We start from the raw sequence: 20,501 nt of genomic DNA, 5'->3' as shown, positions 1-20,501 counted from the left end.
AAGCATTTTATAATAATATATGATAATTAATGTATTGCCCTCTTCTCCCTGCAGCTCGAGGTGAATTGGGTACAACATTATTAACACAAGAGATAAATCACGATTAAAAAACATACAATAAGATACACAGAGCTAAAATACAAGTTAAAATCCACTGATACAATGCAGATTAAAATTCACAATTTAAAATTGACTGGGTAGGCCTCCCGAAAGAGATGGGCCTTCAATTGTGTCTTAAATGTTGACAGCTGATCTATCTGTCAAAGCTCTTCTGGCAGGTTGTTCCACAGTCTTGGGGCAGCTGATGAAAAGGTCCTCTGGGAGACAGTTGCCAGTTGGGATCTGGCAGGCTGGAGTAGCCATCCCTCAGAGGACCTAAGTATGTGGAACGGATTGTACAGGAGAAGGCAAACCTGTAGGTAACTTGGACCCAAACCATGTAGAGCTTTAAAAGTCAAAACCAACACTTTGTACTCTGCCTGGAAACTAATTGGCAACTATTGGGATGACTGTAGTATAGGTGTATTATGCTCATTCCTGGATGTTCCTGTGACCAATCTGGCTGCTGCATTTTGAACTAATTGGAGAACATGGTACAGAGGTAGCTCAATGTAGAGTGCATTGAGGTTACAAGATCACACACTACTGCCTTTAGGTCCTTGGATTTTAGGAAGAGGTGCAGCTAGCATATCAGCCAAAGCTGGTAGTAAGCACTCCTGACTCCATGGTCTAGTTTCTTTCCCTCTTTGTCCTTCAATTGCTATAAAATGAGGATCTTTTGACTCAGATTGGATTTATATTTTTGCAGAGAGTTTAGATCCATGCATATAAGATTTACTAGGTCATAATAAACACCTTGAATTGTGCCCTCAAATGAATCATAGTCAGTGAAATTCTTTAAACAAAGAACAGAGTTATATACTCCTGCTCTCTGACAACAGGATTTGGAGCCCATTGGTGCAATCACACAAAATATGTTAAAGTATTCTGAACAAGATGTAATTAAAAGATGTCTTAGTATAGCTAGATCTGACATCTTCAGGAACTTGAACACTAATCTATTACCAAAAATATATACCAAAACAGTCATGGAATTGGATGGAAAGGAGGGACAGAGTCAGGTCTTGACAACATACTGGTGACATAATATCCATAAACTCCAGATAACCATTTTCAGCAGGTTCATATGTACGTTGAATAACTGAGTTCCAAGGGGCTCTACAGCTCTACAGCTCAACAGCCATGGTTTCAGTCAGGAATTCCCCAGCATCATATTTTGAGTCTGTTCTTCCAAGAAGGCATGAGACCATGCCTTCTGAGAAGAAGTCTACTCTCAGAAAGGAAGCCCAGTAGGATACCATGGTTGTTGGTTCGGAATGCTTCTTAGAAGTCCAAACAAAGTCAATTGGGACATATTCCCCAGTTCGTAATATAGGATATCCAACAAGGTGGCCAAAGCTGGCTGTGTCCCATAATCAAGTATGAAGTCAGATTTAAATGGATCTAGTTAATGTTTTCACCCAGGAACCCCTGGAGTTGGGAACCTGAAGCTCATTGGCTGATGTTGAGCCAATCACCATCTCTGCCTGACTAATCTCACAGAATTGCTGTGAGATTAAAAATGATGAAGGAGATCAAACCAACTAGGAGGGATTTCCACATAAGAAATAAATACATATTTAGTGTAGAAAAAATGGAATAAAGAAATAATATTTTTTAAAAAACTTAATCCAACTTCAGTGTTGAAAAAGGCTAGTTTTTAAAGGGCAGCTTTTAAATGAACAAGTTCATACTTCGGTTTTAATTTTAATCCTTGCCACTCAGTTACCCCAGAATTTAACTAATATGCATGAGACTTTGATTCTGCGTTCCTACCTTCTTTTTTCATAGTTTCACTGTCCAATACATATAGTAATTCATATTTTCCTCCAAAAACTCCCTTCTTTGCATAATGAGTTCCATGTGTTTCCAGAAATTTAAAATACTCTCCCCTGTCATATGTAGTAGGCAAATTTTTTATGTCATCAAGGAACCAGTCATTTAGACGAAGATCGCGTGTTCGCATAATAAATGATCCTAGCTCAATGCTTGATCTCACATGTAGAAATAGTTGTTCCTGTAAAGCAAAAGATGTTAGTGTACTGACAATTCTAGCAAGAAAGTAGAAAAGAGAATTCCTTCCACTTCTTATGTTAAATGCTGCAATTCTTAACAAGAAAATATCATATTTTCTTACGTCATGGGGATAGCATTTTGATACCACTATGGACTCGGCAATTGTAAAGGTTCAGCCAGAAAGATCTGTTGTCTTGCCAAATTATGAATTCCAGCATTTCATAGAATGCAACCATAGCCATTAAAACGACATTAAATATATACATTATATGATAGATATAAAGTAAACTAGTTTAGCTGTTTATTTTGACAGCAAGGATTTTGGGGAAATGTAATTCTGTGTCACATGTGTATTACCATATTAAGGATTTGGCTGCTTATAAAATGTAAAATTCAGTTTTTCCTGATTAAAAACAATTTTAAGTAAGCTTCGTATTGATACAGTTAGCCCTTTACATTCACTGGACTTAGGACACTTCCAGACATAACTTAAACCCATGGTGAAGCAGGCTTACCCGGAGGGTAGATGCCACCTCAGTAACTATTGGAATGGCACCCAGCCACACTGAAGCCCCCCAAAACAAGCTTTAAAATTCAAAAACCTTACCAGGCCACCATTACAGTGGTTGTTTCATCCTCCTGGCATGTACCAATGATGCACCAGGAGATGGGGGGTTGGGTGGGGGGGGGGGTCAAGAGCAATTTAGTTTAAAGCTTGTTTTGGGGGCTTGGGGGGAAGTGGTGGGCACCATCTTGCACCTTTGAGCTCAAGGAGCCCAAAAGGTGTGAGATGACAAATGGGGACTCACCCCCAGGTAGTCCCAGGACTACCTGTGGGTGAGTCCCCACAAGCCCAATATCCTGTTAGACCCTGGTCTTTCAGGAGGGCCTGGATCTAATGGGGTAACTAATTAATTCTGAACAAAGCAGGAAAACTCTGCTTTGTTCTAAATTAATTCGCTTTTATCTGAGTCATTTGGATGCTTCAAGTAAAAGCGAGGCAGGGCCCACATTTTTGGGTCTGTCTGGAATGGCCCTTAGAGGCACAGGGCCCCCATTAAAGCAGGAAAATGTAAATTTAAAAACGGATATTTTTTAACCTCAGAGAACACCTATTTAGAATTTTCTAGATTCTCCAGTGCAATGATAGGATTGATTTCTAGAAGATGTTGGCCATATAATTGCTTTGGAGACCTAGAGCAGTGGTTCCCAAACTTTGATCCATCAAATATTTTGGACTTTGAGTACTCTACCATTTTGTCCAATGGTCAGGAATTCAGTGACTTGAAGTCTAAAAACATCTGGAGAATCAAAAGTTGGGAACTAGTGACCTAGAATTTTTCTCTAGGAAGCTTCAGATGTGCAGAGCTGCCTGTATGTATAGAATCAACACATTGTATCAGAGGCACTACCAATCACATTCTCTCTTCTGCTCAGTTGTTTAAAAGTGCTACATACTTCTTTATCATTCATTTATTTATGCCCATACCATAGGTCACTCACATTCGCATATAGAAATACAATATGTAAAAAAGCAACAATATAGAAGGACAACAAAATAAAACATTTTAAAGATACTACATAAAACACTTGGCAAAAATGTCCCACCCTGGACATTTCAGGTATATATACACTCCACTGGCCTCATTTTCAAAAGACCTCTGAAGATGCCAGCCATATTTTCAGGCAAAAAGTCAGGAGAGAATGCTACTGGAACATGGCAGTACAGCCCGAAAAACTCACAGCAACCCAATGATTCTGGCCACAAAAACCTTCGATAACACAATAGACACCTTCTTTGACCCAGCTGAGAGTAGAAAAACTCCCAGGCCATACAATTTTGGATTTTTGTCATTCAAATATAAATTAAAGAGTAATAGTGCCCTGCTTTACTCATTCTTGTTTTGCTCATGGGAATAGGATCAGTTAGTGATGGCAACTTTTATTCTAGCAATTGTGTCAGAATAGAGTTCCTTGATTAGAGATAATAGTCACTTATAGTCTATCATGCTAGTTCCCATGTTGGTGACATACAGAGAGGCACTCAATGTTATGCCTTGTCGGGTTTCATTAAGACATAGCAAATGGTGCAAAGAAAGAATTTTTAGAAATCTCTGGCCCAACTTACTTATTCTGGAGTCTTGAACAACTCTAATGGCAGATGGAATTTGAGATTCTTGCCCCAGGTTGGGGGTGAGTGTAAGGGAGGAATTCATGGCCACGTGGCCAAGAATAATATGATTGGAAATGAGAACTGCCTCTTAACAGCGAGGTGGGTTTACCATCTCACTATGTGTATTGTTAATGAGGTAACTTCAGGGCCAATGTAGTCTGGGGAAAATGTACTTCCAAACATATTTTTTCAGCAGTGTAGACAAGCCCAATCAACAACATGTGTATGTGTGTGTGTGTGGGTTGGGGGGGCGGGGTGGGTGGGTGTTGTAACTTTCAGTCTGTAAAAGATTTGTTGTGGTGGTTGTTAATGCTACATATGATGCAAAATTTCAGTTAGGTGTCATATTTTTTATGTCTTGCTTTTATCTGAAATTTAGCAAAGTTTATTGCCACAGAAGGGATACTTGTATCTGGTGGTATCAACCAGTTCTCAAACAAGACAAAAAGCTATAAGACCAACTATCAGAGACTTCTGAAAGAGGCCTTGTATAATTTGCCTTCCTGAAACCCTTGATGTCCTTGTCTTCTGGATTCTCATGGGGCAGGGGAGAGTTTACAGCAGTGTTTTTCAACCTTCCTAATGCTGCGATGCCTTAATACAGTTCCTTATGTTGTGGTCATCCCCAACCATAAAATTATTTTTGATGCTACTTCATACTGTAGTTTTTACTACTGTTATTAATCGTAATGTAAATATCTAATATGCAGGATGTATTTTCATTCACTGGACCAAATTTGGCACAAATACCCGATACGACCAAATTGGAATACTGGTAGGGTTGGGGAGGATTGATTTTGTCATTTGGGAGTAGTAGTTGCTGGGATTTATAGTTCACTTACAATCAAATAGCATTCCGAACTTCACCAACAATTGAATTGAACCAAACTTGGCCCCCAGAACTCCCATGACCAACAGAAAATACTGGAAGGACATGATGGGCAATGACCTTGAGTTTTGGAGTTGTGGTTCACCTACATTCAGAGAGCACTGTGGACTCAAACAATGATGAATGTGGATCAAACTTGACATGAATATTCAATATGCCCAGATGTGAACTCTGCTGGAGTTTGGCGAAAACAGACCTTGACATTTGGGAGTTGTAGTTACTGGGATTTATAATTCACCTACAATCAAAGAGTATTCTGAACCCCACCAACAATAGAATTGGGCCAAACTTCCCTCACAGAACCCCCATGATCAACAGAAAATACTGCGTTTTCTAATGGTCTTTGGTGACCCTTCTGACACCCCCTCGTGACCCCCCCCCCCAGCAGGAGTTCCAACCACCAGGTTGAGAATTGCTGGTTTACAGGATGACACTTTGCACCTATGCAATTTTATTGAATGTCAGAGTGTGTTGAATGTGGCTTACTCCTAAGTATAAGTCCACATTTCTAATCTTATACTATATCAGATCTCACAATTCTCCATTTTTGATAACTTACCTTCCCTTTCGACTCGCGCAAGTATTCCCTGATGCTACTGGAATGAGAAGCTGTGAAGTCTGTGTTGAAATCTGTTAATGTAATATTTCCCTCGCTTATTTCAGTGGGATTCATTTTTAGAGATAAGCTTGATTTAAAAGTTTGCAGTGTTTCACGTAGCACTTCTTTCAGGGCTGTCACTTGATCCTCATAGTACTCAGCTCTGAAGTTTTTCCCTCCTCGTGTCTTGGAGAGGATAAACAGAAATTTATAATTACATTGATGTTTAATTTATGGATAAACCCATTTTTACCTCCACAGGCCAAAGACATATGTATAACATTGGTTAAGAATTAACACCAAATTCAGGGAGAGATTTGGATAAAAATAATCAGGGAAGCGAAGGAATCTCCAAATCAACCAAAATAGCAATTCTATATCCTCTTCTCTATCCTCTGCCCTCTATCCTCTATCCTCTATCCTCTATCAGGCCCATAATAGTGTAAATCATATGGAAATAAAGGGTTGCATTAGACCCAATAAAGATCTTGGAAGACTACACCCCTGTGAAAAATAACAATGAGAATACATTTTGCCCCAATGCACCCTCGATGTTTGGGGAATGTTTCCACTATGATTTGTGGGGTAGGTGTGGGTCATTTTAGTGCTGGGGAAACATTTATTTAAAAACAGTCACTTTTGACTTATATATTTTAAGGCTTCTCTGGGCCTACAATAGTATAGGATTCCACCCCAAACATGGTGGAAATGCTCCCCACATACCCAGGAGAGTGTTTGGGGGCATTTGAGGACCATTTATTAAAGTAATGGCTAGGAGTTGTTGCTTTGTTTTGCATTTTTTGGCCACTAAAGGAATCTGGCTTCACATATATCTTGCATAATATACCTTAGTGTCAATCTTTGCAAATGGAAAGTTATGTATATCAGATAAAATACATTTTAAATTGAATGTGGTCAAAATATGTTTCATGAATGTTGAAATTATTCTACATAAAATCTACATGTGGTATTTTCATGCAGAAAAGAGCATTTTCTGTACTGAAAATAGCAGTTTCCTCACATAAAATGGCTCTGAGTCGCCTTCGGGCTGATATGAGCAGGGTAGAAATAACGCAAATAAATAAATAAATAAATACTTCTGCGTAGAAATATTTTTTCCTGTATAAAAAAATATCTTTTTCTGGATAGAAAATGCTGCTTTCCTCACAAAAATAAAATTTTGCATAAAAGAATGCACAGAAAATAATAAATCAGAAAAAATAATGCAGAAGATGTACAAGAATATTATTTTCAGCCCATAATTAAATTTTCTGTGTAAACACATCACATGAAAATTAAATAAAATTAGCAAAAAATAACCTAATAATAAGTGACAATGGTGTGCAACAGAACACATACAAACAAGTGTGCATTCACTTGTATCCAAACATACAAGTAAATGCACAATTTAGTGCCCATGCATTCACAATGGCCCAAGAAGCACAACTTTATTTTCACAACCTTGAATTAAATGGGAAAGATTCTGTACTTGAAAAAAAATTCTAAGGGATCCATAAGAAAATATACTGTAATGTTAGACATTTAAGACTAACCATAATAAATACTGACCAGCATTTTAACAACAAAAGGATAAGATGAATTAGGTATTATAGAGGGGAAAGAGATAACACAAAAATAGACCAAGAATAAATAGTTCTCCGGGTATTAACTGCCTTCAGCATTCTACAATGTTTTATAAATGTTTTAGAAATTGATTATAGCACTCCTGGGAATCATGCATCCCCCCAGAAGATGTTGAACAGAATGTCTCAACAGGTCTCACCCTTGCTATAATAGTGAAGACAGTTGGGATTTGCAGTCCAGCAACATCTGGAATGCTGCATGATTCCTACTCTGAGATCTAAGTGTTCATATCATTTGTAGTGCTTTTGCTACTTAATAAGGTAAAGTCAGATCCTGCTTTATTTTTTAAAAAATAGCATATGTATAACATTATACTGAAGACAAAAGTAATACATTTACCTTAGAGCTAGATGGAAGTCCAACAATTCAAGAAAATTGGCAGAACATAAAAGGTACACTTTATAGTATCTGAACCTACTACTAAAAGCAATCTCTATTTTTAAAAATGGTCCTACCTCATAATTTAGCACAGCGACATTCCATGGCTTGCGATAATAAATGCCACTATTCCCATCACGGACTCTTTCACATGCCCCATTGTAAAACTCATTGTAAAATGGGCTTGCCTGTGGTTTCATACCTAGAACATTGATTCTGAGAAAACAAAATGTAATTAGATTGTTGAAAGGCTGTATTCTGATAGGGAGTGCGTGTGTGCAGTGGCCAGCAATTCTGATAAAGGGGAAAGACAAAAATGTCTATAAAATCCTTAAGCCTTTGCTGTGATTGCTTCATGAAATACAGGAAAGACGTCTAAGAGCGCTAACACTGAAGATTGCTAGTTTCACTTATGATAAGGAAGAGAATAAAGCTACAGGAACAGAATAAGAGGAAAAATCCCAATCAATTTACATTTCAGGATGGATTGATGTGTTACTGGGAATCACTTATCCCTAACATTTCTGCTCTCTCTAAGGGCTTGTATTCACCAGGCCTTAACCCCATGGTGGACTCAAACCTGGATGTCCAAAAGATGTCCTTAATGCAGAGTCAACCAGGCTAATATTTTAAGCAAAGCTGGGGAATGCTTCAGAATTTTGCTGAAACTCTATAACAGCCATGCACTTTGGACTGAGTGTGGACATGGGCTGAATTCCTATTCCCTGATCTGGCTTCCGACTAACCAGGAGTTCCTCTGTCTTGTCTAGATTAAGTTCCATCTAGTCCATTATTGATGACAGGTACTGGTTTAGGGTCAGGGCTTCCTGGGCATTAGGTAGAAAGGAGTAGTAGAGTTGGGTAGCATCATATTCCAAAACTCTGGATGGCCTGTCCCAGCGTTTTCATGTATATGTTGAACAGCATGGGGGACAAAATTGAATCCTGAGGAACCTCACAATTTAATGGCCAAGAGTTCGAACAAGAATCCACCAGCATCATCTTCTGAATATGACCCCTCAGGAAGGACTGGAGCCACTGTAAAACAGTGTCTCCCAGTCCCATCCCACAAAATAACCCAGAAGATACCATGGTCAACGGTATTGAAAAGTGCTGAGAGATCCAGAAGAATCAAGAGGGACACACTCCCCCTGTCTAGCTCTCTTTGTAGGACATCCACCAAGGTGACCAAAACTGTCTCTGTTCCACAGCCAGACCTGAAACTAGATTGAAATGGATCAGATTGAAATAGACCTTATTGGTGGGTCATGTCAGAACCCTAAGTTTGGCCTTAAAAACTGCCCTCAACTAGTACAAAGAGGTCAATTTGTGTGTGTGTGTGTGTGTATGGCACTTCCAGTACTATAAAGAAGATCATCTTCTTTCTTTTGTTTTCCAAGGGACTAATGTTTACACTTTTTTAAAAAAATGTTAGGCAATCTAGTTTTAGAAAGGAGATCCACAAGTCTTTGTTTCTGATTTTTCTCACAAAAACTTCCCAACTCTTACCCATGACCAGCAATTCTTCCAAGCTCTGATACATCAAGAATACGATCACGACAGGGGGCAGGGCGGTAGTCCTCACAATCACCTTCATCAGACATATCTCCACAGTCATCCTCTGTATTGCATACCAGTCTTGTTTTTATACATTGTCCTAAGGATAATACAGAGAACAGAAGGCAAGATTTCTACCTTGTAAGCTCTTTGCTTAGCACCCACCACCTACGATATCACAGTGATTGCTCAGTTTATATCAGGGATAGAAAAATGTGATCCTGAGGCTGTATCCATCCATACTTCAGAAGAGACAAACATTTCTCAAATATTTTGCAGGGCTAACTATGCACTGCTTGACATTGTAAAAAAAACAAAGGACAGCCTTGCTTTTTAAAACCAAGGACAGATTACAGGCCACTTCCTTTATTAGTTGCTTGAATTTTTCTTTGGGTTTAGGGGGCATTTTTAGCACCCCAGAAAGTCCTAGAGCAGTGGTTCTCAACCTGGGGTCCCCAGATGTTTTTGGCCTACAACTCCCAGAAATCCCAGCCAGTTTACCAGCTGTTAGGATTTCTGGGAGTTGAAGGCCAAAACATCTGGGGACCCCAGGTTGAGAACCACTGTCCTAGAGCTAAAATATTGTCTTTGAGGGTGCCCTATGACACCACTTTAACTTTTGTGACTCAGTGCTATAGAATCAGGAGAGTTGTGGTTTTACAAAGGATTTGGCCCAGTCTGCCAAATACTGCTGACACTTCACCAAACTACAAGGCCCCTGATTCCATAGCATTGATATAGTGTCATATAGCAGTTAATATAGTGTCAAATTGCATTTTTTTCCTCCCATGTAGAAGCACCAGAGATCTGCAAGATTTGCTTTGTTTCATCTAAATAGTTATGTTAATTGAATGACATGCTACCACCTCCTTGTGTATTGGTTTTGTGCAAGTATTTCATCTTTATCCTAGCACAGTGGTTCTCAACCTGCAGGTCCCCAGATGTTTTAGCCTTCAAGTTCTAGAAATCCTAACAGCTGTTAAACTGGCTGGGATTTCTGGGAGTTGTAGGCCAAAACACCTGAGAATCCATAGGTTGATAACCACTGTCCTAGCATCTCTCAGAACTGAACATATAGTGACTATTAAACTTTATTGCCAGCCATTTATCAATCATTTTTTTCAGTTCCTCAGCACTTCTGGCTCTCCAAAGGTGTGACAGTAGCCTGCTATTTTCTTCACCTGTTTCACTGCCTGTGAGGCATGACTCACTCTACCTAATGAGAATATGACCAAAATGAACTCCTTAATTTTTTTTTGGGGGGGGGGGATTCCACATGAAATCATTAATAATGTCAGCTGTTTTCTCCCAGTGAAATGATAGCATAAGGGTTTTAATGCAATTTTCATCGTGGCTGTTTTGGAAAAAGGTGTTTGGATCCATAAATGTAATTTCCTGCACCAAAATATCGCTGATGTTTCAGAAATCTGTGAAATGCTTTTTCTTTTTTGCACATTTTTCTTTAAAGAACATAAAGAGCAAAGCATTCCATGGCCTTTTTCTTTTTCTCTGACATCTTGATTTTTAAAAATGATTTTTTTCCCATCAAGGTTGCAAAAATTAATTAGTATTCTTTAAATTTTAGGGGGAATGAGCATTTTTTCCATACTCACCCATCTAGTGAACTAGATGAACTGACTACTTAAACTAGAGTAAATCTATTCAGTCAGTTGTTTAGTGGTGATTCAACATATATGTAAATTTCAGTAGTTCAATTTACTCTAGTTAGTAGTGGAATTTAGGTTTTAGTCAGTTAGGGTACTTCCAGACAGCGCCAAAATGCATATTATCCCACATATTAATATGTGGGATAAACAAACCCGGGCCCTTAAAGAAGGTCCCCACACAGACCTGCCGTCCCTGGGCTTTCTTCCCCCACTGTCCTCACAACCCTTCTGTGTTTCGGGATAAGACGGAGGGCAGACAGAGGACATCCACTGATGCTTATATGCGCACATACGAATATCATAATACAAATATGGAGAGATTCCTATCTGTGCATATAAGCATCAGAGCGTAATGGTGGCAAATCTTTTTAAAAAAAAATATCACCAGATTTCCCTCTTTCCCCGGTGTTTAATATTATAAAGATTAAAATAGACACCTTGAGAAACCGCTAATGGTTCTCCATTTCTCTTCTCTAGAAACCAGCTGGAAATCAGCTATGTCTCCATGGGAGCCCAAATAGCTCATCAGCTGTTTTGGGCTTTTAAAAACCAGCATAGGGTGGGAAGCAGTCTTCACAGGAGGTAAAGAGGGACATACTGAATTTTACACGACTGCAAGGCCTCACAGTCATGGGAAAATCCACTATTTTTGCCTGGAACTGGGATAATGGAGGACCTTTTTGAATCAGGTTTTCTCTCCATTGCTGTGATTAAGCACACATTTAGCACAAACCCCGCTTTTAACCTATTTTCTCCCAAATTATAGGTACTGTGTGGAAGTGCCCTTAAATACAACTTTAGCATCTACTAAAAAAATCAGTTAAAAGCATAAAATGGAAGTTGTGAAAGACACTAGGGCTGGGCGGGTTCATTTCGTTAATTCGTAATTCGTTAATAATTCGTTAATTTTTTCAATTACAAAACGATAACGAACCATTCTGGAGCAATTATTAAAAAAACAAATTTTCAAAAACGTTTTGTAAATGCTTCGTATTTCGATATTGTATTCGTTTGGTTATTGTTTTGAGGTCGTTTCGTTATTATTTCCGCATGTCTGGGCCAGTTTTATGGTTTAATTAGTGAAAAAAAATTATAATATCACACCAACAGTCAACAACAGAGGGAGAGGGAAGCTTCAGAAGGTTCTGGAGGTTTTTTAGCGTATTTCGCGGTCGCGTCCGCCATTAACGAATCGATTCGTTATTCTTTCGGAAATCGATTCGTTAATTTTTTACCATTTATGAAATTTCGTAAATATCAAACTTTTTAAAAGGAAAATTTTGTAATTATTTTAAATATCGAAACAAAAAAACCCCCCAAATACAAATCGATTTTAGAAACAAATTTTTCCGTTGTTACCCAGGCCTAAAAGACACCATGGCATTGTGGTTAGAGCATAGGCGTTTGACTCTGGAAAACAAGGTTCAATTCCTCACTTGTCCATGGGAACTAAATGAGTCATCTTACTCTCTCAGCCCCATGATAGGTTCACGTTAGGGTTGCCATAAGCCTGAAGTGATTTGAAGGCACACAGTAACAAAATACTGCCTACCATTTTCACACTTGAAGTCTTTGCCACAGTCAATTTCCTCCTCATGGCAAGGGACATCCGGCTCACAGCTTTCTCTGTGTCCTAGAGGTTCCAGGCATGCCTTTCCTCCAAACTGTCCATACTTCAGGACACTCCTTGAACGATACTATTTTTTTTGGTGGGGGGGGGGGGATGAAAATGTACAATATTAGTGAGATCAGCTATGAAAACATAAATAAAAAAGTACAACAGAGATGTAAAACTGTGTTCTTTACACAATGGATTAGTAAATACATTTTATGAGAAGTTGATTTCCCCCCACCCCCACAGTTGACAACCTGATCAAGTGTTCAAACCAAGTATTTAATAGGTAGTCTAGTTTAGGTCAAGTCTTCCTGTATCATTCTGACATCAATTTCTTGTGTCCCTCTTCCTTATTGTTTTTAGAGTGCTACCCAATGCAGATATATGGCAGATCTGGTCTTCTTGCTCCACTGTCAGTTTAGTGGCTGCTACTCAACTTCCTCTGTTACTTGTGCCTCTGTTGGCTATATCAGGAACTTAATATGATTTCCTAACCATTTTGAAGCTCATCATTGGGGACTGACCCCAAAACAAGCCAGAACAGCTATAACATAAGGTTGTCTCTGGACAGAGGCCTGTAATGAAATTTATTTTATATTTTATTGATCTGAGCAGACTCCGATATAGCTGATGATATGTTCCTAGTTTGCCTTTCAATTTTCTAACAAGTTATAAAAACATGACTTACTATTCTCATGTTCTCGTAGTTGACCCTACCACATATTGTATTACTGAAGAGTAAAAAAGACATGTTTTAATTTATCTTTTAAACTATTCTTAATTAAAACATTTATAGATTCTTTATGTTAACATTTACTGATGTGATGCCTACCAGGTGTATTGCCTTCCCATCATTCATGGATGACATGAACAACAGAGGGTACCAGGTTGAAAAAAATACCTTGTTGTACAAACCTTCAGAGCAACCTTGTGCAAGTCACACTTCCTCAATCTCAGAAAAAGCCTTTGAACAAATCATGCCCCTTGTGCTAGGTTCACCTTAGGGTCACCATAGGTCTAAAATAACTTGAAGGTACACAAGAAGTCTTCTTACATTATACTACAGTTGGCCAGTAGGTGTCACTCTTTCTATTTCCATTACCCAAACAAAAATATCCAGAATGGATATCAGGTAGTTCCTGATACCAGACTAGAAGAGACTCATTCTACACCCATCCCTCCACATTCACTGGGGTTCGGGGAAGAGGACCCCATGAAAGTGAAAAACTGAAAATAAACAAAATTGCTTTTTTAAAACTGAGAGAACACCTCTCTAGAAATTTCTACCATGACTCTCTGGTCAATTTATGCCAGAAGCTGATCATAGAAGCACACTGGAGGACCTACAGATCCTTAACAAGAGCATTTTAAGTTAAAAAATATGAATATATGGAAGACAAAACAACAAACATGGAGGAACAACTGTATTAAGGCTAACCAAATTTATAATTAACTGGTGGATTCACAGATTCTCTGAAATCAAAGGAGGTTTTCCTCCTAGACATTCATAATTTTGGAACTTATTTAGGGCTATCAGATTGGGTGCAGGGCAAGGTTTCTGTAAATTTAATCCTGAACAGATTGTTAAACAGGAAGATGAACAATAAAGTTCTGTCAAGTGGGGCAAAGATATTTGTCTTTCTTACCTTCCAAAGCTCAACTTTTATCTGCAACAAGCTTTATCTGCACAGATATTGTACCTCCAGTAAAGACTCAATAACTCCTCACTACCTTCACTACCAAGGAAACAGCTGTGTTGGAATAATAATAATAATAATAATAATAATAATAATAATAATAATACCACTTTATTTATATTCCACCCTTCTCACCCCGAAGGGGACTCAGGGTGGATCACAAGTACACATACAGGGCAAATATTCAATGCCATTTGTATAGACAGTACACAGACAGAACAGAAGGAGGTGCTGTTTTGATGCCATGGACGGTTCAGCTCAAGTCCACAGGGGGTGCTGTCACTCCATCCTCTATAACGAAGAGTCGTCAGGACTTCCTCATTCCAGCATGTTTTGATCTTCTTTTTCTTTATGGCATTGTAAAACACCTCCCCCACTGTAGCGGTATCTAATTTTGCTAATTACAGCTAAAGCTGTTTTCGAACTGCTTAGATAAACAGTGAGTAGGGCTGATGGTCGGCCACTCACGCCGACTCGGAGGCTCAAACTTGCAATCTTTCAGTTGATAGATCTTATAGTTGCTGATGATTTACCAGCTGTGCTAAACCTCCAGCCCATGCAATGCTTGAGCCTAAATGCTTGAGCCTAAAAATTGGGGTTTGGAAAATAAGGGTGGACAGGATCCTTTGTCACATTTGAAGGAGCTTTCTGTTTCTTATTTCTGCTATATGATCCATTCTGAATTAAATTTACATGACACCCAGCCCCTAGCCAACCTGGCAACCACAGAGTCAATTATAATTTGTGCTATGTAGAATTTTGGTATCATTTAGCATAAGTCCAAATCTTTCCTGTTGTCAGCTGTTCAAATAAAGTTATTACCTAGATGTTATGTTATGTCTTTCTTACTTACCCGTTCTTTAACACAAGGGTTGCATGGTCCCCATTCACTCCAGTTGCTCAGCGAGCACTCGACAGGTGGTGGGGCATTTGATTCTCTTGGCAGCCTTGTGTCAAACAAGTACACGTTATTGTGATAAACATTTGATCAAGACACTGAAATCAAGAGCAATCTTTGGGGTAATGACTGTTCATTGGCTCATGCACACATGGAAAAGGATAGGATACTGTGTAATGTGGTTTTGGTATTGCATGTGTGAACAAAATGATCTTATGCATCAGGACCATCATATGAGGAAGCAACCTGCACATTTTTTCTTCAAGGCCAGTGGTTCCAGACCTCTGGTCCATGGACCACCAGTGGTCCCCAAGAACTAAAATATGGTCTGCAGCCTCACAGTTACACCATTGAAATGAGAGTGACTGGACTCTCTTATAGTGCCAAGGCAATGGGGATGTCTGGAGGGGGAGAGGCTGACTACCCACGAAAGGTGTGACAACAAGCCTCCTGACTGCTGCTGCTCCTCCACCTCCCGGCTCCTGAGTGGAGCTGTTCCATGTGGCACCTGGAAGTGGGGGCACCTTGGTGTCTCCGTTTTAGGTCTGTTCCTGGGGTTATTTGGGGTGCTGATTCAGAAAATTGCATTGACTAGACCACATCAGCTCCAGAATATTAAATAAGGTTTTCTGTGGGTGAGCAGATGGTGACTACTGGATGGCATATGTTTTGTATCAGACACTACAGCTGATGTGGTCTATCCAATGCAATGTTCTGAATCAGCAAATAACCAAACTGATCTAAAGCTGACCAAAAATTGATTCATAACCCTTTTGGTACTAATGTTGGAGAATGGTCCCTGGTCAAAGTGGTCCCCAGACAAGTGATCCCTAATCAAAGTGGTCCTTGGTCAAAGTGGTGCCTGATCAAGTAATCCCTGGTCAAAAAAGATTGGGAACCACTGTTCTAGGCAGAGGAGTCATCTCCACTAACAATGGATAAGTAGATGGGAATGATAGGAAAAGGATGCTGATGATCCAAGATGAGGTATATTTATAAACATTTAATTTTTAGTGACTTTCATCAATGAAATAAATGAGAGACAACAGTATCATTTTGCACAGAATTTTCTGTGAATTTCTTGTGAAAAATAAGCTTTTCCCTAGCAGGGCATTCTGATACTTGAAAACCCTTTATCAACATTTTAAACAAATATTTTCAGATATTGTTTCTATATTTACTGGAAGGAGATCTCTGAAAATTAACTCCTTTCCATTCTACCAGTCAAAACTTATTCTGAATATTTTATGAGTGGATGGAGAATAATTTGATACACCCTCACTCCCTTTAGATTTGGGGGACTCTAAGAAGAATAAAGAAAATCAGCCTTTGTGATACATATGTCCCTTAAAGGCTTTGTGGCTCTAGAGAAGATTAAATATTGTGTAAGTTAAAGTTATGTATAATTACTCCCAATTAAGTATGTATGGAGCCTCTGGTGGCGCATTGGGTTAAAGCACTGAGCTGCTGAGTTTGTTGACCAAAAGGTCGCTGGTTCAATTCTGGGGAGCGGCGTGAGCTTCCACTGTCAGCCCTAGCTTCTACCAACCTAGCTGTTTGAAAACATGCAAATGTGAGTAGATCAATAGGTACTGCTCAGGCGGGAAGGTAACGGTGCTCCATACAGTCATGCTGGCCACATGACCTTGGAGGTGTCTATGGACAATTCTGGCTCTTCAGCTTAGAAATGGAGATGAGCACCACACCCCAGAATCAGACATGACTGGACTTAACGTCAGGGCACAACTTTTACCTTTACTTAAGTATGTATGCCTAGATTTATTTTTAAGCCCATTTTTTTCAATTAAAAATATCATTCAATATGGCTAATGGCCATCAATAAAATAAGAACAAATAAAAAACAAACAAGACAATAACATCATGAAATAATCAAAACTATTAAACCCATTGCAATAAAGGGCAGATAGCAATTTCAGTTAAATACTTTTATTGTGCTAGCCAAAATCCATGACAAAGTTTTAAAAATACAGTTTATTCAAGATAAAAAGTACAAAAGCACCCTATATTTCATATGCAGCAGCTAAGTTATTAATAAGCCTTTATAAGTAAGCTCTTATAGATGAATTTCTAACCCAACAGAGAGCGGTGGGTAAGGCAATTTTTCCCCTTTCCCAACCAGGTTGCCATTATACAGGCATTTTACTCAGAATCCTGGCAACTGACATCTTCCCTATAGTCAAAGTGGGGCTGTCAAGTAGGATTTTGGCCTACCTTCCTTGTCACCATGATTCTCTTGGTTAGATTAGAGCATGAAATAAGCAGAGCCTATCCCATCTCATCAAGATTTACATAGCAAATTCCAGATTGTTCAAAGCAATTGTGCCTGAACATTCCACCTCCCCTATTAAAATCTATTAATACCAAAAAGAAAATATTTTTTAAATCCTCATGCATAGAAATACAAATGTTAACTTACCTTATCCTTTCTGTTGAGACAAAACTATTTATTCCAAAAGTGAAGAGCACCCCTGTGAGAAGCAACAACCCAGACATGCTACCGTTACTGATAATGATATCAGTGCCAGGATGGGGAAAGGTTAGTAATACTAATACTGAGGGCTCTTAATACATCTCTTTTGTTATTTATTACTAGAACAACAAACAAAATAGAGGTAGGCCAGGCCAACTGTCCTAACTTTCGGGAAGTATGCTGGAGTTTGTTGACTATGCTGAAATTGGAGAAGTCCGTTGATTGGGACATTCACCCATAGATAAATGGGAGGAAGAAAAACCAAGTTTTTGAAAGTTATGCAAATAATGAGCAGTCAAGAAAAGTGATTCACTGGGAAAAGAGGGGGGTGGGGGGGACTAAATATTCAGCAACAGCAATCTTCACTAGAAAAAAGTGTAAAGAAAGAAATGTGGGAGCACTCCCCAGAGCAAGCTAGACTCTGTATTGACAGTCACTCTTTTCATTTACTGCAAAACCATCACCAGTGTTGCACCAGCATATTACGCTCAATTTTAAGATTATATCTGGCAAGTGGTTACAGTGTTCTTAGGAAACCATAGACTCTTCAGTAAATAGAATGTAAAAACATCTTCCTCCTTAGACTCTGTAGTCTAATTGAATAGAGGATAGTTTGGGATCTGCAACTCTAGGCTACTTATCTGTAATTTCAGTACTTGATGATGTTTTCAATTCACTCCTACCAGTGAATGAGGCTGTGAAGATCAAAAGCAGGGCTTCTTCCTCACTTACTGGTGGGAGGGAATTAGAAACATTATTCTCTTGGTAAATTGTTGAGGAAGCTGAAGATATCCTTTGCCAAATCTGGCTACTGGATTTTTAGATGGGCTGGAGGTGGGTGGGGATGGATCAGAAGGTACTTAGATGCATCTACATTTCAGAATTACTGCACTTTGACACCACTTTTAACTGCCATGGTCCAATGCTATATAATTAGGGGAGTTATAGTTTTAACAGGGATTTTAGCCTATGACTTTATCAATTGGGGGAGCCCCCATCCATGCCATTTTGCCAGCAAGTGTGGCGAAATGACAGACACGAGGGGTGACTTTGTTGCATTGTTCTTCCATCACGACACTTACCCCATCACACAGGGGGGACAATACCCAAGCAGGGCAGAAGTGTGCTGACTCCATTGGAGCCAGCACAACACAAAGCAGTCTCTGGAAGTCACACAACATCGTGTGATGGCTGGCATGGGCTCCATCCCCAAAGAAGGCTTGAAAAGTCCTAGGACACTTATTTTGATAAGTATGATGATATCCCTCATGCTTCACTACACTACAAATTCCAACATTTCATAGCATTGAGCCATGGCAGTTAAAGTGCTGCCAAACTGCAGCCATTCTACAGTATAGATGTGTCCTTAGTTACACAGATGTAACAAAATAGCTGAAGATTTTCCTCAGTCGCCTTCTGACTCTTCCAAAGTTTTTAGCTATCAAATTTGTGTGAGTGTGGGTGTATTGCTTGAAGAACCACATAAAATTCAGGGAGCATTTTGATGTTGCAGGGCTGAAACTGGAATAGCACATGAACATTGTTGTACTGTTGTCCATTGCATCTTCAGTTACTGCTCCTAGAAAAATTCACACATGATCAGAAAGGGACCTCTGTTTTTGAAATGCTCCTTCTACTAACCATTTAAATTCTGTCTTGCTCCATAACTTTCAACTGCCCTAGTTTTTCAGATTAATTTGTTGTCCCATTTTTTCAAGTGCTTATGTACCAGTGTCTCCCACTTTCCCTCTGTGCTCCAATTACTTCAGTTGTTGCAAAGATCCCTTCTACAGTGCCATATAAAATGCACATTATCTGCTTTGAACTGGATTATATGCCAGTGTAGATTCAAATAATCCAGTTCAAAGCAGATATTTTTGCCACCTTTGCCACACCTTGGAGTTGCTTGGCTGCATATGTCCCAGTTTTTGTTTGTGATTTTTTTAATATGTTCAATAGAAAGAATCGAGAGCTGCTAGATTTTAACTTTGAACAATCCAAGCACTTTCCTGGACTGGATGACTCTTGAGTGCTTTGTTGTGAGGCATGTTCACAAACTTCTTTGTGGACAAGTTTCTTTGCAGTTGCTTCAGCCTGGATTCTCCCAGTGTGATCTAAATGTGATTTGGTTGCACACAAACTTTGATGAAGCACTCGGTAACAAAGACCTTGGTTAGATCAGTTTACTCATTTTTTAAAAATGGGAAGAGAGATGTTTGGTTCTTTAGCAACACTCTCTGTTAAAAGAAATTAAACATTTACTAGCAGCAGTTTTTTAATATTGACATGGCAAATTCAAGATGAAGCAACTTCAGATCCATGCCACTGTGGGATAAGAACAGAATATAGAGAATCTACTCATTTTCAGAGTGTTCGTGGAATCATGTTTAAAAGAAAATGTATAGAATAACTAGCCCATTTTGGATAGCTCTTAGCTTAACGGTACTGTGGTAGTGCAGGATATAATGTGTTGGAATTAGGAATTTATTGCATAAGGCAGGCAAATCACAATTGCAGCAGGACAACAATGTCCTCGCCTTGGACATATTACATGATATTGCTCCTTTCCACTATTTCCCGGGGGGAAGTAGCATGAAATGTCTTGCTTTTATTAACACAAATAATCAGTTAAAGCTCTGTTTTTGTAACAAAAATGCTTTCCAACAGTCTTCATTAGAGAAGCAGCAGGAAAAGAACAACACTATGTGATAAGTCCAAGTTAAAGATGCTGTTGTCCTTCTGTAATTGTGATTACTCAGTGAAAATGTCCTCTTTGGAC

At 39.0% G+C, this 20,501-nt stretch overlaps 1 protein-coding gene across 1 annotated transcript in view; it reads right to left on the bottom strand.

Annotated features, from left to right (window-relative positions):
* LOC132766942 (complement component C9) overlaps positions 1 to 17,797 on the bottom strand; it is a 30,635-nt gene extending 12,838 nt beyond the window's left edge. The window contains exons 1-7 of the mRNA XM_060761419.2: positions 17,669 to 17,797; positions 15,187 to 15,280; positions 12,574 to 12,718; positions 9,307 to 9,454; positions 7,875 to 8,013; positions 5,737 to 5,961; positions 1,876 to 2,116 (exon numbers count right to left, since the gene is read on the bottom strand). Coding sequence (XP_060617402.2) covers positions 1,876 to 2,116; positions 5,737 to 5,961; positions 7,875 to 8,013; positions 9,307 to 9,454; positions 12,574 to 12,718; positions 15,187 to 15,280; positions 17,669 to 17,745 — 1,069 coding nt within the window. The 5' untranslated portion in view covers positions 17,746 to 17,797. The remainder of the gene's footprint in view (positions 1 to 1,875; positions 2,117 to 5,736; positions 5,962 to 7,874; positions 8,014 to 9,306; positions 9,455 to 12,573; positions 12,719 to 15,186; positions 15,281 to 17,668) is intronic.
* Between the last annotated feature and the right edge of the window lie 2,704 nt (positions 17,798 to 20,501).

This window comes from Anolis sagrei, chromosome 2 (genome assembly GCF_037176765.1).
Source record: "Anolis sagrei isolate rAnoSag1 chromosome 2, rAnoSag1.mat, whole genome shotgun sequence".
NCBI classification, from domain to species: domain Eukaryota; kingdom Metazoa; phylum Chordata; class Lepidosauria; order Squamata; family Dactyloidae; genus Anolis; species Anolis sagrei.
This window is presented reverse-complemented; position numbering and strand designations above follow the sequence as displayed.